The sequence below is a fragment of the Pangasianodon hypophthalmus genome, chromosome 17 (genome assembly GCF_027358585.1).
Source record: "Pangasianodon hypophthalmus isolate fPanHyp1 chromosome 17, fPanHyp1.pri, whole genome shotgun sequence".
In the NCBI taxonomy this organism is placed as follows: Eukaryota; Metazoa; Chordata; class Actinopteri; order Siluriformes; family Pangasiidae; genus Pangasianodon; species Pangasianodon hypophthalmus.
The window spans coordinates 4,212,262-4,233,273 of NC_069726.1; the positions used below are offsets into that span (position 1 = coordinate 4,212,262).

General features: G+C 38.0%; 3 protein-coding genes across 7 annotated transcripts in view; 2 read left to right on the forward strand and 1 right to left on the reverse strand.

Moving 5' to 3' along the window:
• plekhb1 (pleckstrin homology domain containing B1) overlaps positions 1 to 3,473 on the forward strand; it is an 11,196-nt gene extending 7,723 nt beyond the window's left edge. Inside the window, exons 5-6 of one of the 3 annotated variants that reach the window (XM_053241078.1) lie at positions 583 to 676; positions 1,288 to 3,463. In XM_053241078.1, the coding sequence (XP_053097053.1) occupies positions 583 to 676; positions 1,288 to 1,424 (231 nt within the window). In that variant the 3' untranslated portion in view covers positions 1,425 to 3,463. Of the gene's footprint in view, positions 1 to 582; positions 677 to 1,287 lie in introns of all 3 variants that reach the window. The other 2 variants (XM_034312551.2, XM_026943720.3) reach the window with 2 other exon arrangements.
• Positions 3,474 to 3,491: 18 nt separating this feature from the next.
• rab6a (RAB6A, member RAS oncogene family) lies at positions 3,492 to 16,434 on the reverse strand. Of its 2 annotated transcripts, none has more exons than XM_026943860.3 (8): positions 16,139 to 16,434; positions 11,197 to 11,255; positions 11,041 to 11,094; positions 9,689 to 9,794; positions 7,884 to 7,995; positions 7,624 to 7,717; positions 6,066 to 6,132; positions 3,492 to 4,952 (listed from the first exon to the last, which is right to left on the reverse strand). In XM_026943860.3, exons 1-8 carry the CDS (start codon positions 16,206 to 16,208, stop codon positions 4,888 to 4,890), a joined length of 627 nt encoding a protein of 208 aa, XP_026799661.1. In that variant the 5' UTR covers positions 16,209 to 16,434; the 3' UTR covers positions 3,492 to 4,887. The 2 variants fall into 2 exon arrangements, with proteins under 2 accessions (XP_026799661.1, XP_026799662.1); XM_026943861.3 differs by lacking the exon at positions 9,689 to 9,794 and adding an exon at positions 9,417 to 9,522 and having other exon boundaries at positions 16,139 to 16,300.
• A 35-nt stretch (positions 16,435 to 16,469) lies between these two features.
• On the forward strand, positions 16,470 to 20,941 carry mrpl48 (mitochondrial ribosomal protein L48). 2 transcript variants are annotated; one of them, XM_053241077.1, is made up of 8 exons: positions 16,470 to 16,603; positions 18,537 to 18,589; positions 18,683 to 18,714; positions 18,833 to 18,915; positions 19,111 to 19,280; positions 19,437 to 19,539; positions 20,490 to 20,579; positions 20,801 to 20,941. In XM_053241077.1, the coding sequence occupies exons 1-8, from the start codon at positions 16,577 to 16,579 to the stop codon at positions 20,873 to 20,875; spliced, it is 633 nt and encodes a 210-aa protein (XP_053097052.1). In that variant the 5' UTR covers positions 16,470 to 16,576; the 3' UTR covers positions 20,876 to 20,941. The 2 variants fall into 2 exon arrangements, with proteins under 2 accessions (XP_053097052.1, XP_026799660.3); XM_026943859.3 differs by lacking the exon at positions 16,470 to 16,603 and adding an exon at positions 17,832 to 17,994.
• The last annotated feature ends 71 nt before the right edge of the window (positions 20,942 to 21,012 follow it).

Sequence of the window (21,012 nt, forward strand, 5' to 3'; positions counted from 1 at the left end):
ACTGAAAAACACTAGATCTTTATCACTGTAATTGGTTAATACAATCAAGTGCAAATGTATTCAGCCCCATGGGCATACTTCTATTGTACAATTTCTCTACCAGAAATACCATTCAAAATATTAAAATTAAATGTGGGTATATCCATGATAAAGGCAAATTCATACAGGTTATTTTGGAAATGGAAGGCAAACTTTTTGAACTTATTTTTTCCACTATTTCGTTTTAGATGCAGTCACTGTTACATTCTTAATATACACTAATTTTTCATTGTATTTTCTGATAATAAAAGAATTTCTGTGCAACTTAACACACTAAAGGTCTTGTTGCTCTAAACTATACATTTTTTGTCTTTCAACTGTTTCTTGCTTTACAATTAATAGTAACAGCCTGTGAGCTTTTTTTTGATAGGCTTAATTGCTTTACATTCCAAGCGCATCTTTAATAAAACATTTATTAAGATCCCTTTTAGGATTTAAAAGCTTGTTAGTTAATAAAACACACATTTAGGTCTTTGTTGGAACACATTTAAATTTCTTTTGCTAATTTGCCCTTCTGTATATTTTTATTTTCTCTGTCTTCAGTTCTATATTTATGATCCCTATAATGACACGTACCAGTCTGTTCCTGTTAATGGACACAATGCTGTGTACATCACGCCAGGCAGTGGCAGTGGAGGTAATTATAAAGCTGAAGATCTCGTATGCATTACATTCTTCTACAAACAGTGAAAGATTAAAAAAAAATCTCTTGGGGAAAAAAACATGTTAGCACTGAACATATGGTAGACCAGTATCATATATACAACAGTATCACATATATAACAGCCTATCATGGCCCAGTATGCAAATAAAGGCCATAAAACAATGGTGAACTGGGGACGTGGGTGATGACGTGTAAGAGTGAGGGCGTTTCCAATTTGCATATTCATGAGATTTTGGATTTCGTGATGAAATAAGTGGTCACGGCAAATTTTTGGATAAATCAACCGATTATTGGCTGTCCTAAAGTGTAACGTGTTTCTGGAGGAAAAGTATTGGTTTGGTGAACAGCTACAATTAGCCAGCTAGCTAGGTTATTGTATGAGTGTTAAGAAACATTATGTTGAATGTGGAGCAGAAAAATGGTAATAATAAGTAGTTCCTCCATGTTGAGTCTTCTATTAAAGACATCACCCCAGGCCTATGCTTGTTTTCTACTGGTCCAAGCTTACTCTATATAGAAACTATTTTACCATTTTTGCAGGTTTAGTGCTCTGTGTATTCTGACTCTACTGAATACTTTTGCAGGTACACACCATGTCTGGGTGCACAAGGAGCGCTGTGATAACTGGATTGGAGAGCAGATAGCACTGGGTTTGCTGGCTGGTATGGCAGCAGGCACTGTGCTACGCTCGTTCCTCTGGATGCCTCTGTGGTACTGCTGATACACCCGCTGGCTTCCAGACGATCCCATCTTAAGCCAGTCACTGCAAGGCAGTAGAGAAAGACTTGGCTCTGACAGATTGCTTCTGTAGGCTTCAATCAGCTGCCCAAATGTGTACCGAATACACAAACGTACAACCAGTTACAAGGGTTAAATAGGATAAAGTGTAGCAGATGGTTTAAATCTCATTGGGCTCCACATTGTATGGTTGTGTGAGGAGTGTCATATAGAAGAGGATGATGGAGAAGACCAAAGTATTGTCATTTGGTGTATTTTTCAATGTATATACATTTGGACCATACATTGGTTGCTATTTTGACAGTAGGGTCGAAATACCTGATGTTTTTTCCCCATAAAACAGTGGCTAGATGCACTTGTGTACTGCACTGAGCTATAATGTAAAATTTTAAATCAATTACCCAGAATTCACCACTAGAGGGTAGACACACTGCAGCAATGCAAATAAATTGACTTGCCTGAACTTTTCTGCTTATCTTCCCTAACTCAGGTCAAAGCTTGTGTATTACATATTACTCTCAAAACACTGTACATGCAGCATATAATATAGTATCCTGGGGCTGTTAAATACCTTCAAAAGTAGTGTTCAGATTTCACTGACTTAAAATATTTACTATTCAAATACTAGATAAGGAGTAAATCACAGTATTCTAGTGATTTGGTGTGTCAAAATTCAAATTGTTTCAAGACAGGACTTTTCAGGTATTTGGGAGCTATTATGTTGTCACATTTATTAGTTAATTTACTAGTTACAAAGTTTAGGCAGTCATGCTAGCAACCAATACTGTAGTGATGCGAATGAGTTGGCTCTTTGAACTGGTTCGCTTTTAGGTGACCTGTGACAGCTGACTCGCACAGAGCCGTTACTCTTGCAGTGTCATTTAATCAAAATACATGAATGAAATTTAGCCATATCAACCATAGCTATGCAAAAAAGAACTGGTCAAAATATTTCAAACTTCGCCAGGTTAAAAAAAGAAAATGGCAACAAGCAGTATGGGAATCTAAAAAGTCGGTTCTTACTGGTGAGCTGAGCCAAATGATCTGACTCACTGAAAAGAGTCAGAGTTTCCTGTTACTAATGTACTGTCCCCTTTCTTTTCCTAAGTGAAGCAACAAGGCTTTTGGAAACATGTTTCTTTGAAATTGTGTTAGGCCACTAGAAGTAAAATATTCAAAAGTCATGATAGAAAGTTGAAAGAGTCAAATTTTTTGGATGAGCTGATCCAAATGATCTGACTCACTGAAAAAATCCAGAGCTCCCATCACTACTTCGTAGCTCTTTCGTGTGCCAGGTGACTAAAAGTGAAATATGTGAATGTGAATTTTCACCTTCCAAGACATATTATAAATACTATGTGAAGTCAGTTAGTATTCCAATAAATACAAATTCAACAGACCTGCAAAGCATGACACCATGATGCTAAAAACTTTTTAAAAATGTGTCTCCACATTAATGAACTCTAGGATTGAGAGTTATCACCTGAGCTTTGAGTGCTAAAAGCAGACTGCATGAAGTATTCATGTCCATGAGTGTTGCATAAGGAGCTTATTCATTATTAACACCCAACTCTGACAACACAGTTCCTCTGTGACGGGGTGTTTCCACTGGAACAGGCTTCAGAGGAAAGGTTTAACATTTCTACCCAGATATACAAGGTGCTCATGGGTGCTGTGAAGAGTCCCGGTACTGCCAAGCTGTGAATGGTGGGAACTTTTGAACACGGCCCACTCTAGTCTACTGTGCTGTACTTGTGTATTTGAAAATAAAGTTCATCTTCTCCTTCTAAATATTATTTCGAACTTCTCTGACTGTTGCAAGTGAGGAAGCTTGTGGGCGAAGTACAGATAAATCATAGAGCACAGTTATTCTGAGTAAGAGACTATTTAAAGCACAGCTAGGATGTAGTGGGACTTGTGAGTAATTCAGAGGCATAGATGACAGAGATAGAGACAATTACAATATTTCATGTATTGATGACCAGCTTTGCAGTTTGGAAATTCTTTATGTGCATTATCAAGCTATAAAAAAAAAATAAAAAAAGACATGTCACTGTTACTAAATAAAGGTCTTTATTAGGGACATCAATAAGAGACTCATGTAGACTAGCAGTGCAAATTATGAGCTTTTGTACACAGCAGCACACACAGCGGCAACAGTTAAAAAAAAAGGTTAAAAAAAAAAAAATAGACAAGCCAGAGCTGACGGACCACGAAATGGATTTTCCTCCAAGGGAAAAAAAAAAAAAAAAAAAAAAAAAAAAAAAAAAAAGGGAAAGCGGAAAACAGAGAGCCTCAAACAAATTGCACTGTATCATGAGCTGCTTAAAATCAGCCGTCCACGGGAGGGATTGAAAAAAAGCTGAAGAGTGCTTTATAATGACAAAATGCCAAAAATTAAAAAGCAAAATGATCGAGTAGAAATAAATATTACAGAACACAAAAGAAAAAAAATCTAAAGGGGGGAAATCTAAAGTGTCAATATTACATTAAATCAAACAAACAAAAAATAATAACACTAACGAACAGCCAGTGGAAGCACTATAAAATACACTCTTTAAAGGCATGCCTGCATATTGATATATCCGATTCCTCTATGATATTTCCCTTAATATACAAAAAATCTTTCAAAGCTACTGCACTGATATCTCTAATATGCTAGCAAATTCACCAGTCAAAAAGGAAAAGATAAAAATGTCAGCCAAGGTTTAAAAAAACAACAACAACAACAACAACAAAAAAAACAGCCAGGGTTTGAAGTGGAACTGCTATAAGTTTATAAGAGCTTCTGTAATCTGTGTTGACTTTATTCACAATCCACAAGGACATCGATCTATGTTCAATATACAGACTTGGATATTGCCAACAATTCGTAAACATTTTAACCGCACTGTGCTTTATCACAAGAGCTTGCAATGTAGGAGGTTTAGCACTGGTGCTATCCTGCAACGTGAATATAGCCCTTCGATTTACCTCTAACAGTAACGGCTGAAAAGTATTCATCTATTTCATCTGTACTGTTTCGAATTAAATGCAATTGTTCAGTGCTCACATGTTAAACACTACCTAATGCAAGTCTCCGTAAGCAATAAGCCATTCAAGGTATAAATAAAATAATTAATAAAAAGTGTCACCAAAAAAACAAAAAAAACAAAGTGGAAGCTTTTAACGGAAAAATAATATGGGATGCGTTTCACGTCCACATTGTGCTTGGTAAGCTTAAGGTCATGACTGAGTCAGCGGAAAGCACAGCGCCGAGGATGATGGATGGATGAATGGATGGAGAGATGGATGGACAAAGTAGTGTTCTTCAGGTTCCAGGATGGAGGCAGGCAACGACACACGAAGGAGGCATGGGGTAAAGAGAGATAAAGGGTGAGAGAGAGTGAGTGAGAGAGAAAGAGAGAGAAAGAGAGAGAAGATGGCAGTATGATGGAGAACGAGGCTTAGCAGGAGCATCCGCTTTCGCTCACAGGCTGTTCTGGAGGGCTCTGCAGCGTCACATCGATCACTGAGAACGAGCAGTTAAGCAAGTAAACAAGTGAGGGGGAAAAAAAACAACAACAACAACAAAAGAAATATGATGTTTAAGGTGCTTGTATGTACAATTCTCTCTGCTCTTACTCAGACCCAGACATGTTCACATGTGCACTCTAAATTCCCTCACACACATTTAACTCCTTCATCAGATTTCATTATCTCAACTCTGCCAAGAGTGAGTGAGAGTGTTGCAATATTTGATTTTACAGCACAGACAAGCTACTGGGCAAAGTCCAGTTAATTCAATTCAATCATATTTCTGTAGTAACACTTCAACACTTAAACGTCATCTAAGGCATCTGGAGAGCATGTGTGATTCCTATAGACACGACTTCTGACATTTCCCTGTACCGAGAAAGTCAATTTTCTTCAAACTCAGCGCTACTAATGTGTAATGTGAGACCATATGACTTGAATTACAATCTAAAATAATCACAGAGCTGAGAGAAAGTCTTACCAAAATCAATACACTCCACAAAAAACAAAAAAAAACAAAAACAAACACAGTTATAAAATGTCTCTGTCTTTTTTTTTTTAAAATCTGTAAATGGATGAATTCTAGAGATTTTCAATTTCTGATTTCTTTAGGAGCATCACTGACATTTTGACAGGGAACAACTTGATCGAAGCACAACATTCACTGTGTGTGTGTTCACTTAACTAGCAAGGTTTAGACATCTTTAAGCAGAGCGACTGTTTTTACCAACACGTTTGTTAAACTGGCTCCTTGTGCAATTATCTTTCACTAGTTGATGCCATTTTGGTGAAAAATATATTTACAGATTCATAAAACTGAGGTCTCTAAGGATGTTATAGCCAAGATAAACCTATTTGTTGGGATAGAATTCACCCCTAGCAACATCCGACAGGTTTTCCCAGACCTTGACACAATTTCGAAGCTCAAAATGTAGCGATATAATCACAGTAAGCTACAATAAGCTACATCTGTCGATCTCTACACCATAGAGAAAGCTACAAGCATTGCACAATGTTTATCCATGCAAATGCATGCAAAGCAGCGTGTGCACGTGTGTGTACGAGTGTGTGTACGAGTGTGTGTATGACACTGCAGGGTAAAGGATACTGTCTTCTCTGCTCTTGTCCTGTGTGCTCTCCATGCCAGGCAGGGCGGCAGCCACACGCCGGAAAAGCTGGAAGAAAGAACAAACAAGGTGCTATTGTTAACATCCACGGATGAAAACAGAGGCGGCTGTCAATCAAGCGTAAGGTCAGAGGAAGCTCTGTGTGCCCACGTAATCTATAAAAGCACTTCCTAAATACATTTCACAAGCGCTGCGGAAAGACTGAATGTAAAAACCTGATTATTTTAAATTGAATCCTCTGCATGACTTCACTGCTCTCACCCACAATGAATGAATGATTCACAGCTACAAGACATTGTTCCTCGTGTTGCTCCCTCCGAGCCTGAAGAGGATGAATCAGCAGATTATGCTCGAGCTCAGCATAAGAATCAGATTTAGCCAGGCAAAATGACTGCTCTGCTCTTTGTTTTTTTTTTCCTTTGCTCCAACAATGCACAGCCTTGACTCGACATCTTTTCACAGATCTGTGGAGACAATAGCTGCTCAGAGGAGGTGCTGAATACCAAGCTTTCACAAACTAAACGGCAATTTGACAATCTGTCAGGACGACAACAAAAAAACGCTGGTGCTGGGGCTGTTAAAAAAAAATCTTCCTCGCTTTTCCTGCAATCTTCCTGTTTTGTTTTGGGTTTTTTTAAAATTTCAATGTATCGAAGAGACTGTGATGCCTGTAATCTATAATAACTTTCGTGACGTGAACAGAGAATCATCTAAATCCATGACTGAGTCAAGAGAATCAAAGGCTTAAGGATGTACAGACATTTTCTGACTGAAAGAGATGTGAGATCAGGATGAATCACAGAAAGAAATCCAGAAGGATCCGGATGTCTAGAGCTCAGCAGCCAACACTTGCCCTCATCCTTTCAAATTCAAGTGGATAAACATCTGGAGTATTAGGAGTATCAGATGATTTAAATTTAAATTTAATGGGTGGAATAAGGTGGAGAGTTATCACTTGTAGACATACACACTTTACAGTGCATTGTTCCACATTCATCCTGTATTTGTGTTTATGTCAATAAACAGAACCCTATTTTTAGCTCTCACGTCACTCTCTTCAGTTGTTATCTGACCCACATTCACATCACAGATTTATTTTTACTCATTTTAACTAAACACAGCGACTGAAAGCATCTCCCCCGTTCTTCCTCTACGGACATGTGGAACACTGAGCCCTAGGAAGTGCAGCCATGTTTATCTGAACATGAAATTTCCAGAACTAGGATGCTTGTGCCTTAGACGCTATAACTGTGATGGTACCGGAACTCTTCATGACCCAAACAAACGTGTAACCACAGTTACAAAAAAGTAAATCAGTTTCACAAATGTATGTGGACAAAAATATAACCTTAAGACAGAAGTGCATTTAAAATATTGAGCAAAATCCTTAACCATTATGTATAATAAATGATTTTTTTTTTTTTTTTTAAGGAAATCTGGCAACCCGTACAGCTCTGGCCAACTAAACCACACCCGAGCTCATATCCACAACTCGGGTTTGACCTTTGACCTGGGCTGAAGATCTCAGCTTCAACTCACCTGCTTCACGTTGTAGCCGGCTTTAGCGCTCGTCTCAATAAACATTACGTTCAGCTCTTTGGCTTTCTTCTCGCCCTCTTCGATTGATACTTGCCTGTATTAAACAAAAAAAAAAAACCATAAACCCCTCCCCTGTTTTTTTCTTCACATTTTCATTTTTTTCACATTTTCACTTGGTATACTTATTACTTAACAAATTCCAAAAAGCTGAACATTTACACACTGCTTCCTGCCTGACTCACTCCCCTACCAGCACACACCTTTTGTCTGCAAGATCAGTCTTGTTCCCGACCAGCATGATAATGACATCACTTCCCCTCTCCGTCCTGACGTCATCGATCCATTTGGTGGTCTGCTGAAAGGAGTTGACGTCTGGCAGGACAGAAATAAATATGTATAATATGTATATTAACTCCACCTTGATCACATGTATGTACAAGACAAATTCAACAGATAGGAAAATTCCAAGGGGCAAATAATATAGAAAGACACACAAATTAAGACACAGTGATAAAGAACAAACAGGGACAAACAGAAGGAAAGGAAAAAGGAAAAGGACAGGCTCTTCTGAGTCATGTGTCTGTGTGCAGAGTGCAGAGTGGTAATAAATATTACTCATAAGGTGTGTTGGTGATTACAGAATTACAGGATTAACCCACTACAGCAATTACAAGTAATAATCTGTATCTGTATTCAAGGCATTGGGCTACTGATCGGAAGGTTCAAATCCCGGGTTTAACAAGCCATCACTGTTTCTGCGTAAAACCCTTAACACTTAACCGCTCAGCTGCATCCTGTCTCAAATGTAAGTGCCTTTAAAAGCAAACTTCAGGACACCAGCAGGACACTAAAAGCATGTCTGATAGCACTCAATATTTTTAAGAGCTTATCATATGTTCTTTGGAGAACCAACATAACAGCTGAGCCTCTTCTATTTACAGCAACTCAAAATGGTCAAAGTGAGACTCATTCTTTCTTATGTGGGTGTATAATAAAGTCCATCCTTTATAAATGTTTATAACACAACTATAAAGCAATAAGAAAAAATAACTCTTAGGGGAAAAAAAGCATCAGTGGGTGACGAAAACCAAATGGTGCTCAACAGAGGTAGACCACAGAAAAATTAAAAACATAAAATGAAAAAGTAGAAGCAGAGGTGGACAAATCATAAATCCATTACTGAGCAAGTGGAAGCTCCAGTGTGCTGTCCAGAAACCCAACTGACTAGGCTTAAAAGTGGTAGCTAATGTAATGTAATAATGTATGGAGAGATATTTGGGTAGTTAAGCGAGTTAGTACAGATGAAGGGAAATGAGCATTTTTTATGAATTCCCAGGGGAATGACTGTGCAGTGCAGTCACAGTCCTTCTCCTCTCCTGATCACGTGCTACAGCGTGTTGTGAGACCGAGAGACAAAGCCACCAAACTGTTGGCCAACATTTTGACTATAAGCTGTCCTTGCAAAAACATTTTCTACTATCTGGCTAGTGTCTTTATTTTCAGCAGGCTGTGGGATTTGAAAGGGAGTGAAGTGCGTCACACCACATTTGAGTTTATACTAAATAAGAATGTTTGTTTTTAGGGTTTATTGTCTTTCTCTGATTATTGGATCTGTTTGTCCACTAGGCAACTATGAATAAAACTGCTAATAGCCTGGACACAAGATCTACTGGACACAAAGGCTACTGATTTGTCCACCTCTGAGAAGACACCCCGAAGTGCAGCAAAATGATTTCAAACAGCAGCTGTCTTGTAGGTTTTTCCCGCCCGACCCGTGCGCCACCGTCACTCACTTGTGATGTCATAGACTACCACGGCGACAGTGGAGTCGCGGATGTAGCTGGGGATGAGACTCCGGAAACGCTCCTGCCCGGCTGTGTCCCAAAGCTGCAGGCGCACCTACACGAGCCCACCAAAGTCCCCGAGATACAGCAGGAAGACAAAGAGGAGACAGGAGAGAGAGGGGGAAGAGGAAGTAGTAAGAGAGGACGGAAGCGAACGGACGGAGGGAGGCGCGAGGTGGAGGCAGGGGAGGGAGAGGGCGTCGGGTTTCCGAGGTACCTACTTGTGATGTCATACACTACGACAGCGGCAGCCGAGTCACGGATGTAGCTGGGAATGAGGCTACGGAATCGCTCCTGACCCGCTGTGTCCCACAGCTGCAACCTGATCTGTGTGTGATGGACGGGACAAATCATGAAGGAAAAAAAAAGAACCAAAAGAAAACAAAGAATGAAAGAAAGAAAAAAGTACAGTAAAACAAAAGACATGATGCCGTAAAATGAGAAAGTGAGGAATGAAAAACAAGCAAAAAACATAAAATAATATGACGAGTTAAACAAACCGATGGAACATATGGGATTTCTGAGGAGTTCTTTAAGTGGTGAGAAAAAAAAAAAAGGTCCTCGGTTAAATGATATGAAACTAAACAGAATGTGATTAGGAGGAGAATTAAGGGAAGATGAAATGATCTGGCCAGGATGAGTAGAGTAGTGTAGGAGGTTTGGACAGATGCAGTCTCAGTGCTGGAAGAGCACACACACGCCCGGTGCTTCAGCTGTTTCCAGGGTTTTGCTGGTCAATTAATCAACTATAAATGCTGTACATGAGTAATTATGGCTGTACTGAAGACTTTTGTGTAATACGCTACTGTTATGATCTAATCGTGATTATTAACAGCTTTAGTAGCGTGAATTGTGTGAAACTTTCAGTTAAGGACACGAGACACTATATATCACATACCAAATTACCCTTATGCATCAACAAGCAGTGTATAAAACTCAATACAGACTGTTGTATTAATTTAAAATTATGTACTGAATTATCATTTAAAGGTGCAATAGTCGATTGTCTAATTCCTTACTTGTACAGATAACCCAGAAGATATGTAGAACATGATAAAAGGCAATAGGTTAAGCTGTGGTCTTAGCAGATGTTTATTAAGTTGCTGAGAAAACCTGTAAAGAACTGACTTCTGGTCCAGAGCACTTGTTTGGGTTTAGACGAGCCTGCTGTCACTGTACAGACATTACCTAAGGTCCTGGGGGGCGGAGCTTCATGAACATGGGCAGGAATCATTCAAATCCCAAACCAACCTAACAGTTAGAGACGTAATCTTGGAAAAAAAAAGACTAATCTTACCTAATGCGCCTTTTTTGAGATCTTTATCTGATAATTCTATGATTTCAAAATATTAAGCCATAAAGTTTTGACGATCAATAAAGTCAAAGCAGATCTTTTTAACTTTTTTTTTTTATATATAATTTTAATCAATAGAACCTGAGAATTCTTGTTGCACTTTATGATATTGGAGTCTATTATAAACAAGCTTAACATGTGCAGCGAATGTACAGTATGTGATTCCTGTGCAATTTTCAAAACTCATGCGCAGGAATGCAAAGAAAATGCAACACTCACTGTTCTGTCCTCGAGGTACATCGTTTTTGACAAGAAATCAATTCCTATTGTGGCCTGTAAATTGAATGACAGTGGCATGTCAAGAAAAGGAACTTGTATAAAAGCACAAAGTGAAAATATATGATATAATGGTATAATGTGTCCATACTGGCTCACCTGGTAAGTATTATCAAAGCTGTCATACATGAATCTGGTGATGAGCGAAGTCTTTCCAACTATAACAGAAGAAGAGAAAGGAACGTACAAAAAAGTCAGCTAAACAAATTCTAATTGTGATTAGATGACTATATAAAGCAGAGACACTCCTCAAATAAAAACCTGACATAACTGCTATATAACGTTACAAGGTATTGTACTTCCATTTCATTTTTTATATTGCTGCATGTTCTTCAACATGGCCTGTTTTAATGATAAAACATCAGCGGATCTTTGGACAAGACTCTTAAGCACAACTGCTCAGCTCGTTCATTTATTCCTGGCTTCACATGCCATGCATGTTGTTTCAGAGGCTCAGACTGAGACAGCTGCAAATAAACACCCGGTCTGGAGAATGACGCAACATGCTAGACCTGCTAAACTCTGGAGAGTTCTGTCTCTTGGCGCGTCTCTTGGGTGAAACCTGCAGCTCTCACTCCATGGTGGCATGTAACACACACACACACACACACGAAATGGAGACAGTCATCATGTCCTCCATTAGATGGCGGGTTGTACTGTTTAGCCTTTTCATATCATAATAACTTATCAAACTCGCATACGGTGAGCATTTATTTGCCAAAAAAGGATAAATCATGTGACACTGCTTTTACTTTTGGGTAAAATTAAGACACCTTGAACAACCGCTGTCTTTTGATTGCCTTCCAAATTGGACAGAATTCGTCTCACCAGCATAAACGGTGCCCAAATATACTGCCTACCTAAGCAGGAACGTAAGTGCAGCATTGCTATTCCGAATGCTCTAAATAGCATACTTTAACGTACCTACAATATAATTATTTGGACAATTAAGCCATTTTGTTGCCAAGAAAAGCTGTAGGTGTTAATGCTGGTGTTAATGATCACATATTCAAAACTAGAGCAGGCCACTGCATCTCAGTATGCACTTGAACACAGAATAGTAGTAGATGGTTGCAGTGTGACTCAGCAGTTAAGATGTTGTGCTACTGAGCAGAAGGCTGCCTGAGAATTCAAATCTCAGAGCCGCCAGCATTACGTCTCAGCTGCTCAGCCCCAAGTCGCCAACCGAACAAATGGTAATACACCCAGTTTAGCTGGCACACAATCCACATATTTCCTTCATCTAACCCCCGTGCTGTGTGTCAATGCACAGAAATGCAAATAAGCATTCCAGGAAAAAAGGTCAGCACTTCCAAACGAGGTGTAATTAATACTGAGTAGGGGCTGTGTTGAGCAACCAGCCTAAAAGATAAAAGTGTGGAGAAGCAAGTCTTAGACACGTGACCAATAAAGTCGACAAATGGCTCCTGCACCATGAAATCCACCCTCTTGCATTGCAGTTAATAAATAATTTTGTGGAGTTATTTGGTGAAGAGACTTGACAAATTGCCTTTTCAGGAAGTTTTAAATTCCTCTCATGCTTACATTCTACTCACAGGCTTTAAAAAAAAAAGATGAGTGAAATGTTTTTCAGACTTGCTACCTGTTTTCTTGGACTTTGCTAATTTTTTTTTACTAGAATTCATTCAAAATTCAGTTAATCTCTGTTCTGTAAACAGCAGACACACAACTACAAAATGACACTGATTCCCCGAGTTTTATGATCCCCTAGATGAGTCGTGACAATAATTTGCACAGTAAAAGTACAATAATAATAATAATAATAATAATTACATTTTATTCATAATGTGCTTTCAATGACCCAAAAATGCTTACAAAATTCAACACAGAAAGTTAAACACAGATAAACATAAACAAAGGAGACAAATAATCACATGTAACACAAAATGAGAAAAACAGAAGAAAACAACAAGAAAAGAGGAAAACAACAATAAACAAAAACCTGATAAGAAGTTATTACAGGTGAGACACTCATCACTGCTCTATGATTACATCTGGAACACCATAATAACAAGATACAACATGCAATCTAGATTTAATTACACTGGGTAAAGTTTAACACGTTAAGCTCTCAGCCTGGGGTGTACCGATACATCGTGATCGCGTTCTTTAATGGAGAGCCTGCGAGATCTGCACTTGAGAAGTCTGATAGTTCCGGATCACAATGGCCAACATGCATTATACGTTATATAGTTACACAACCACGTTATAATGGTTAAAAAAGCTCTTCAGCAACTTTCAAACAACACCAAAGGCCATGGAGATCGGACATTTTAGCCAACTTTGGAGCTCTAGTTCTGCTACAGAGCTCTTTATGTTTCAGTCAATCGTTTTCAAAGTCCCCAGGTCAGACACTTTGTTTCTTTAATCAAAATTTTGAGGAGAATTCATACTTCATGAATTTATGTCATCGTTACACCCCTACTCTATGATGAAAATAATAAGTCTTGCACCACTGATGGAGTTTAATGGGTTCAAACAGGATACTAGACATCTTGGCAACTCTATAAAGTTTACGTAAGACTATAAACAAGCAATAAAAACAAGAAACGGTTTCAAGAAGGATTTAAGTATGGCTGGTATCTGCTACCTAACCCGTAAATCGTCAGATAGATGCAGAAAGTATAAGTCTCTGAGGAGGGCAGGAACTGTAATTACATTTAAGTCCCTGAGGGACAGTGGAACTGACATCAGTGGATTTCATTTTGTCTAAAGAATTTCACTGGTTCACTTGTTAACGAACAAGAAGAGCAACAATCTAGGGAAGGGGGCCAAAGATATGACCCAACGCCTGTGCTAATTATACACTGGGGTCATTCCTGGGATTCTTGCGAAGCTGCAGCAGCTGCTGAATGAGAGCTCGAGTGAGAGCAGCGTGGGACTGAGAGACGCAATAAAGCAAAAGGAAAAGGATTCTGTGTGTAATCAATGTGACAGGTCTACTACATTCAACACGATCAGGAAAATAAATTGGATAAGCATGTAGTCGGAACTAAGTCTGTACAAAGGAAGAAGAAGAAGAAGAAAAAACCCTGCAGCGCATTACAGAGCACAGCAGAGTCCTTTATGCTCATCGATCAATGGCACCTTGTGTGTTGGTCTATACAAGCGAGACGGCATTAAATCGCTCCTCTGCCAAGGTCCGTCTCTGCTGCTAGGACTTTACCATCAACCACTGACAATACTCGTTAATAGATTGTAAAACAAATATCTACTGCAACAAGACTGTGGAAACAAGTGAATATTTAGAGTTGCACACTTCCACTAAGCAACACTACGGATTAGGTAAACAGCTGGAAGTATAATATACCTAAAGAAGAACAAGTGTTTAACTGTTTAGTACATCCTGAGAGTTTAGATTCAGTCAGTTCTATTCTGAAATAGTGCGGCACTTGAATGCAGCATTTCCGCTGATTCCTTTTAGTGGAATTATGAACATAATTCACCGTAACTCATACACAAAAATCATCAAAAACCTACTTCTGGATAAAGTCTTAGGTAGTATACATAACTGGAGATGGTTACATGCATAATTATCTCATCTTAAAGAATCTATACGTTTTAGTTTGCCTACTTCTAACATCATGTACACAGACAATAACTAATGTAATAGTATGTCTGATTAACTAGAACCAGGGATGGATATCAGATAAACTGATCCAGACTTACACTTCTAGCAATAAGTGCTACAGATCAGAACAGTGATTCAAACAGGAGCTGTTCTCATGGACACACCAGGGTGTTGGTGCATTAACTCTGTCCATGCTCACACACTTTGCATATATTTAGATCGATCTGTGGTCCAGCTTCTGGCATAGTCACCGAAAGGTTGTAATTTTAAATCCCAAGACTGTCAGACACTCACAGTTTTGCCTAGGTTGTGTATTCGGATTGCGTTGTAGCTAAATTTCAAGAGTCTGAATATAAAGTAATGCATGACACTGTGAGGTGTTCAGTAGCTGCCAAAAGACTGAGCATTCATGTGAGAATCAGATTTAAAGAAGTCTATGCCTAAAAAAAGCTTTTTAAAGGTTGCACCAACTATTTTTTTTCCGTTTTTTATAACATGACACTAGATCATAGTCATATCATAGATTGGAATTATGTGAAGTACTACAGACCAAATGGCTTTAGGCTTGAAAACAAGTTGCGTCCTGTGTTCATGTGAAAGATCTGTGTATGAAATATGACAGTGAATCTGAAAATCTCTCTCAGATCCAGTCAGATACTAATCCTGCCTCAAATCAATATCAGGCCTCAAATCAAACAAATATGCACATCCCTTATCCATGTCTGTTTCAGATATTATATAGCTGAAAGCATAAAAAAATTGATATAACCCAGCCTGCTCTGTGAATCCAGCCTAAAGGAGACTAAAATGTCCTAATCTGTACGTCTGATGCTGTAGAGGCGAGTGTTTGTGGATTAAAAAAAATGTCAAAGTGCCATAATTACTCAAATGCATTGTCTTCCCACATCTGTAATATTATGCATCACTCCCTCCTGAAATACAGAGGCACTTGAACACAGCATTCACACTGATTCCTTTAAAAAAAAAAAACATTATAATTGTAACTAATGATGTTCAGTTTCTTCAGCAGGACATTTAGCAACACTTTATGGATACATTTTTAAGATATCTAAATTAATATTGCGACTGCTTAACTCAAACACCCTGATTAAACGATGAATAATTGTCTGGTTGATTGTCCGGTACAAAAACCCTACAGAGATCAGGCTAAAGGGATACATTTCCTATGTGTATTTTGACAAATCCCGCCTACTACCCTAGGATTGGCTAGTACGTATGACTTCCTGCGCTGGGATTGGCTAATAGTTCTGATTTACAAGAAGATTGGGTGCGACTAGGAAAAAAAGAACCAATCAGAGTGCAGAAGGCGGGATTTGAAGGAATATGAGTGAAAAATAGCGGCTAGCGCAAATAACTACGTTGAAGTTCAATAGCTTGGGAATGTTATGGCGAGACACAGTTAGATATTTAAAGTAATTAAATACTTACCACTTTGCTCCCCAAGAAACACCAGTTTGAATTTTCTTAGCGGGTTCCCAAAGTCTCCTGCAGCAGACATGACGGCTCGGTGGGAGATACTACAGGCTGCGATAACGGTGCTTTAATCCTCGCCGGATTTCCGGTTCGTTAGCTCGCTAACTCGCTAGCTGTCGCTGATTCAAGTTGTTCGTAATGTTAAATAAATATGTATAAATGTTCCTAAATTGTGTCCAGGTCCGGGTGAAGTTTGAGATCACTCTGAGATGCCTGACTCCGACTCCATCCCTCAGACTCGGCATTAAAGGAGGAGTTCAAGGAAACTCGTCAACCGAACTTGATAGTTTTAGTCCTGATTGACAGCTCGCTCACGGGCCGAACCCCAAACAGCGCTTTAGTGGAAATGTAGTGCACTCAAAGTTATTATTTCATACCATACCCTGTGTGTATATGGGAAGTGCACTGGCATATGGAGCAGTAAGTGTTTTGTGATTTAGCCACAGACAAACTTGATTTGTTTATTGACGTTTCAGAAACATATCTGTTCAGTGACTCATATATTTAAACATATACACATAACGGACGACTTCTTTAAAAAAAAACCACGCAATTATTAAGTCGTATAGTCGTGTTTTTTTTTTAAATAAAGAATTAAACAAACAAAATGAGAGCAGTAATTCAGTTAAATGGAAGTAAATTGCTGTAGTGTTGCGCGAGCGGGAGGCGGGGCGAAGGATGCAATGAGGTTTGGTTGTCACGGTGAAGCGCCACGTCACGCTCCGCTGACGTCATCGCTGTTTAAAACGCTAGCGTCATCAGGTTAAAGCCCAGGCAGTCAATAATAATAATAATAATAATAATAATAATAATAATAATAATAATGACAACCCACACATGATGTTACCACATAATGAGTAACACTAAATAATATAAACCAGCAAACAAGATAAGATAATAATACTGTAAATATTTGTTTTGGACAGGACACTAAGGCCACTAAGCAAAGTAAATAAAAATAAATAAGTTTGTTTGCAAAACAAACAAACAAATAAACAAATCAAGACTTACAAGGTGTTTAAGATGAAAAAAACATAAATTCTCCTGTTATTACTGTATAACATTAATTATTTTCTAGCTGCCGTAATAGAGATTAATTATGAATGAATTAAGCTGTATCTCTAAAATAACAACAAAATTGAACTGAAATAACTGAAGTAATTTCCTATAAATACACTTCTTTAAACATAAAAAACATAAAACATTTTGCCTTATATTTGTTTATACTAAAACAACAACAACAACAACAACAACAACAATAATAATAATAATAATAATAATAATAATACAAGTCAGATAATATCAACAACAAAATATATTTTTATAAATAATGTATAATCTTATATAATCTAAATTACAGTCTATATTATATCAAGTAATATATTTAAGGGAAAATGTCCACAGTACAGATAAGATGAGGAAAATGACAAATTGCGTCTAAATGTATATAATTAAAAAATATAATACTGAAGAAAAGATGTTTTGTTCTAGAAAAACGTTAATTAGTGAACGATAGAATGTCTATTTGGGTAAAATCTGCGTGTTTTGCTTCCTTTCTCATAACGCAGTTTAGTAGTGAAACTTTGGCTTGTAGTTTCTCCGCCACTCCGCTGGAGGGCGCTGAAGGGCGCTGGAGGGCGCCGGCGCTTCTGCAGTAAACACCTCAATAAACACGAGTAAGAGACAGAGAGCGGAAATGCCGAGTACACATTTCAATGAAAGTCTTATATTTACGGATTAATTGATTTTATTGACAGTCTGACTGGAAATTAATTCTGATAACTGAAAGGATGAATGCTTTAACCGGAAAGGTAGAGTGTTTCTCCTGTAATAATGCACTAATTGGTGTTTTTGTGAATACTAAAGGTCATCTCTGTGCTCATGTGGCTGCTTCTTATGTCGGAATCCTAAATACGACCTCTGTATTACATATAGTGCAACACACAGGGTGTGTAAGATGTGTATTTTAGACCCTATATACTGCACTGAAGTAGGGATTAAGGAGCTGTTTGGGATTTCAATTGTACACCGTGACAGTGAATAATAATAATAATAATAATAATAATAATAATAATAATAAAAATTGCATGTAGAAAAGGTTTGTTATTATTATTATTATTATTATTATTATTATTATAGTAGTAGTATGTGGATATTAATATATGGTTGTGTAATATAATTTAATTAATAATTAATTAATTAGTTAATGACTGAATAATATTAATTAATGTTGAAGTACACATTTAATATGCATGAAAGCATCTCCCAGCAAAACACTGTGAACTCTTAGTTTAATCACACTTATCATAATTAAAAGTAATACTAATAACTTATAAGTAATTTCCTTGTGCAGGTTTTGCTCATGCAGAACACCCGGGCCTTGGTCCAGGCTGTATCGCTCATTCGGTTTGTCTTCTATCTTTCATTAGTTTTAATTAAATGACTACTGAATGGTAGAGGTTGTTATAAAGAGTGTTGTCTTTTTCTTCCTCGTTCCAGCTCTCCTGTATTAAAGCAACCGGTGTCACCAGGTAATCTGGCCACATTCATACGAGGAAAAAAAAACTAACTTTTTCTGAATTGCTTGTGATAATCACACTGACACATTGAGGTCTGAAGTCTGTTAAGGTAAATCATATTTCTTCGTAGGTGTCTTTCTGCCTGACAGACAGTACAGATCCATGCCTACACATGGGATTGGTCGATATAAGTATCTACTTCCAAAGGAGACGGTGAGCCTAAGTGATCAGAGCATCTAATGCATGAGTTCATATATTGCTAAAAATATTTTTCAGTGCATGGTCACTTATTGAAATTGAAATAACACAATGAAGATAAGTGTGGTTTGGTAGCCTGAGTATTACATACCTGTTATTGTCTAGTTTGAATACATTGTGCAGTAGTGAAGCTTTAATTTGTTACTAAAGCAAAAGAAGAAGAAGGAAAAAGTTCAGATGAAAGAGATCAAGGCAGCGACAGACACGGAGCACGGTGTGCTGAACGTGACGGTCTCTGGCTATGACATGACCCTGGTGGAACATTATGCTCAGTACATCCATAAACTCTGCAACCGCCTTGATATCAAAGTGGGAGAAAGGTAAGATTTTAATTAGAGATGAGCAAATGATCAAATCATGAATACATTGTGATTCAATCATTCTGCCTTAATGCTCAGAACAGCAAGAGGGTTGGCCCAGGCCAGTAAAAACGTCCTTCCTGAGAGAATAACCACTGTGCTTTTCTTTTTTTCAAGCTACGCCCTGCCTACTAAGAGCACAGAAGTCATGATCATGCCTGAGCAGGGCACCAAGATGTACGTCGATGTCATACTCAAAACTCATGAGCGGGTGGTTCAGGTAAACGTCAAAACGTGCAACTTTTATTAGATTTCCAGTCAGCAAACGAAAATGCATGCAAGCCTGTGTTTCTATGAGCTACAGTCATGAACAAATCCTGAAGGTGATGCAAAAGTGAGGGAGAAAAGACTATAATAAGCAGAGATTGTGGCTGTTTTTAGCCACCTGTAAAGAAATAAGCACCAAAACTGCATCGCTAAATTTCACATCTGACATTCATTTATTCGTTCATTCAATTTCAGTAACTGCTTATGTTGGAGTACCAACGTGTTCGTTAATCATCAACTGTCCAAACAGCATACAAGTGTGCTATGCAACCAAGTTTATCTACGTTACATGCCGTTATAGGAAAATAATCAACGATAGGGTGGTGTGGTATGGTCTGAAGCCAAGCGGAGTTTGGACATCACATTGTATTTTTATCCATTTATAGCTTTAATGTTGTGGAACTGTTACAAAGTACTGACACTGGAGACTCCTTCCACAAATAGACATCTCATAAACAACACATTTTATTAATCCGTTTATTATTAATCTTAGATTACAGTATGTAGTGTGTGCACTATAGAAGTCCCGGTGTATGAGCTGTTACTGTAGAAACAATAACGCATTAGAACGAGCTCATTAATATCAACCTGCTGTTCTAGAAAATTAATCAACACCTAATGACCAGTCGGATCTGATAATTCAACAGGGCTTTGGTAGAAATCTAGATATAGTGCCATTCCATCACTCTTTCACATCTCAGGCATTTTTTCCAGACATTTCAGGTTTTTAATTTGCATAATTAATTTGCTGGAAGGAAAAGCCTCATAATGTTTCATTACAAAAAGGCCATAAGTTCATGACACAAGTAGGCCAAAATCTAAACCAGGACATTAAAGCCAATGCAATATCATCTGCAATAACGTGTGCATGTTAAATGAAGTTCTTGCTCTCGTTGTTCTCAGATAAGCCAAATGAAGGCAACACTGGCTCCCGTATTGATGGAGGTCCTTCTCAAAAACCAACCAGAGGGAGTTCAGCTCTCCATAAAGGAGGTGAACACAACAGGCTGATGTTGTTTTTTTCTGTTGGTTATGTACAGTATTCTGCTCAAACGAACAGAAATGTTACATACAAGGAACCTTGTATTCATACTAGAAGGTGTAAAGTCACTGATTTTACCCCGAATCCGTCTCTCATGGATGTGTCTTAACTGCTTCAGTGTGTTTTAGTGCCACTTCTAATGTTTTTCTTTCTTCCTTTCTGTCTTTTTCAGCACACTGAGGCAGAATACAAAGCCCGGTTTAAGGCCAGACCAGAACTTGAAGGACTTCTAGCACAAATTAGTTAAAAATGCATTTGGATCTGAAGATGTGGTTTGTTATAATATGTGTTAATAAATGTGTGAGTGGATCTATCCTGTGGTGAATTTTTTTTTTTTCTATTTCTAAAACGGTTATTTAAGATTTAATTATTCCATGAAACTTT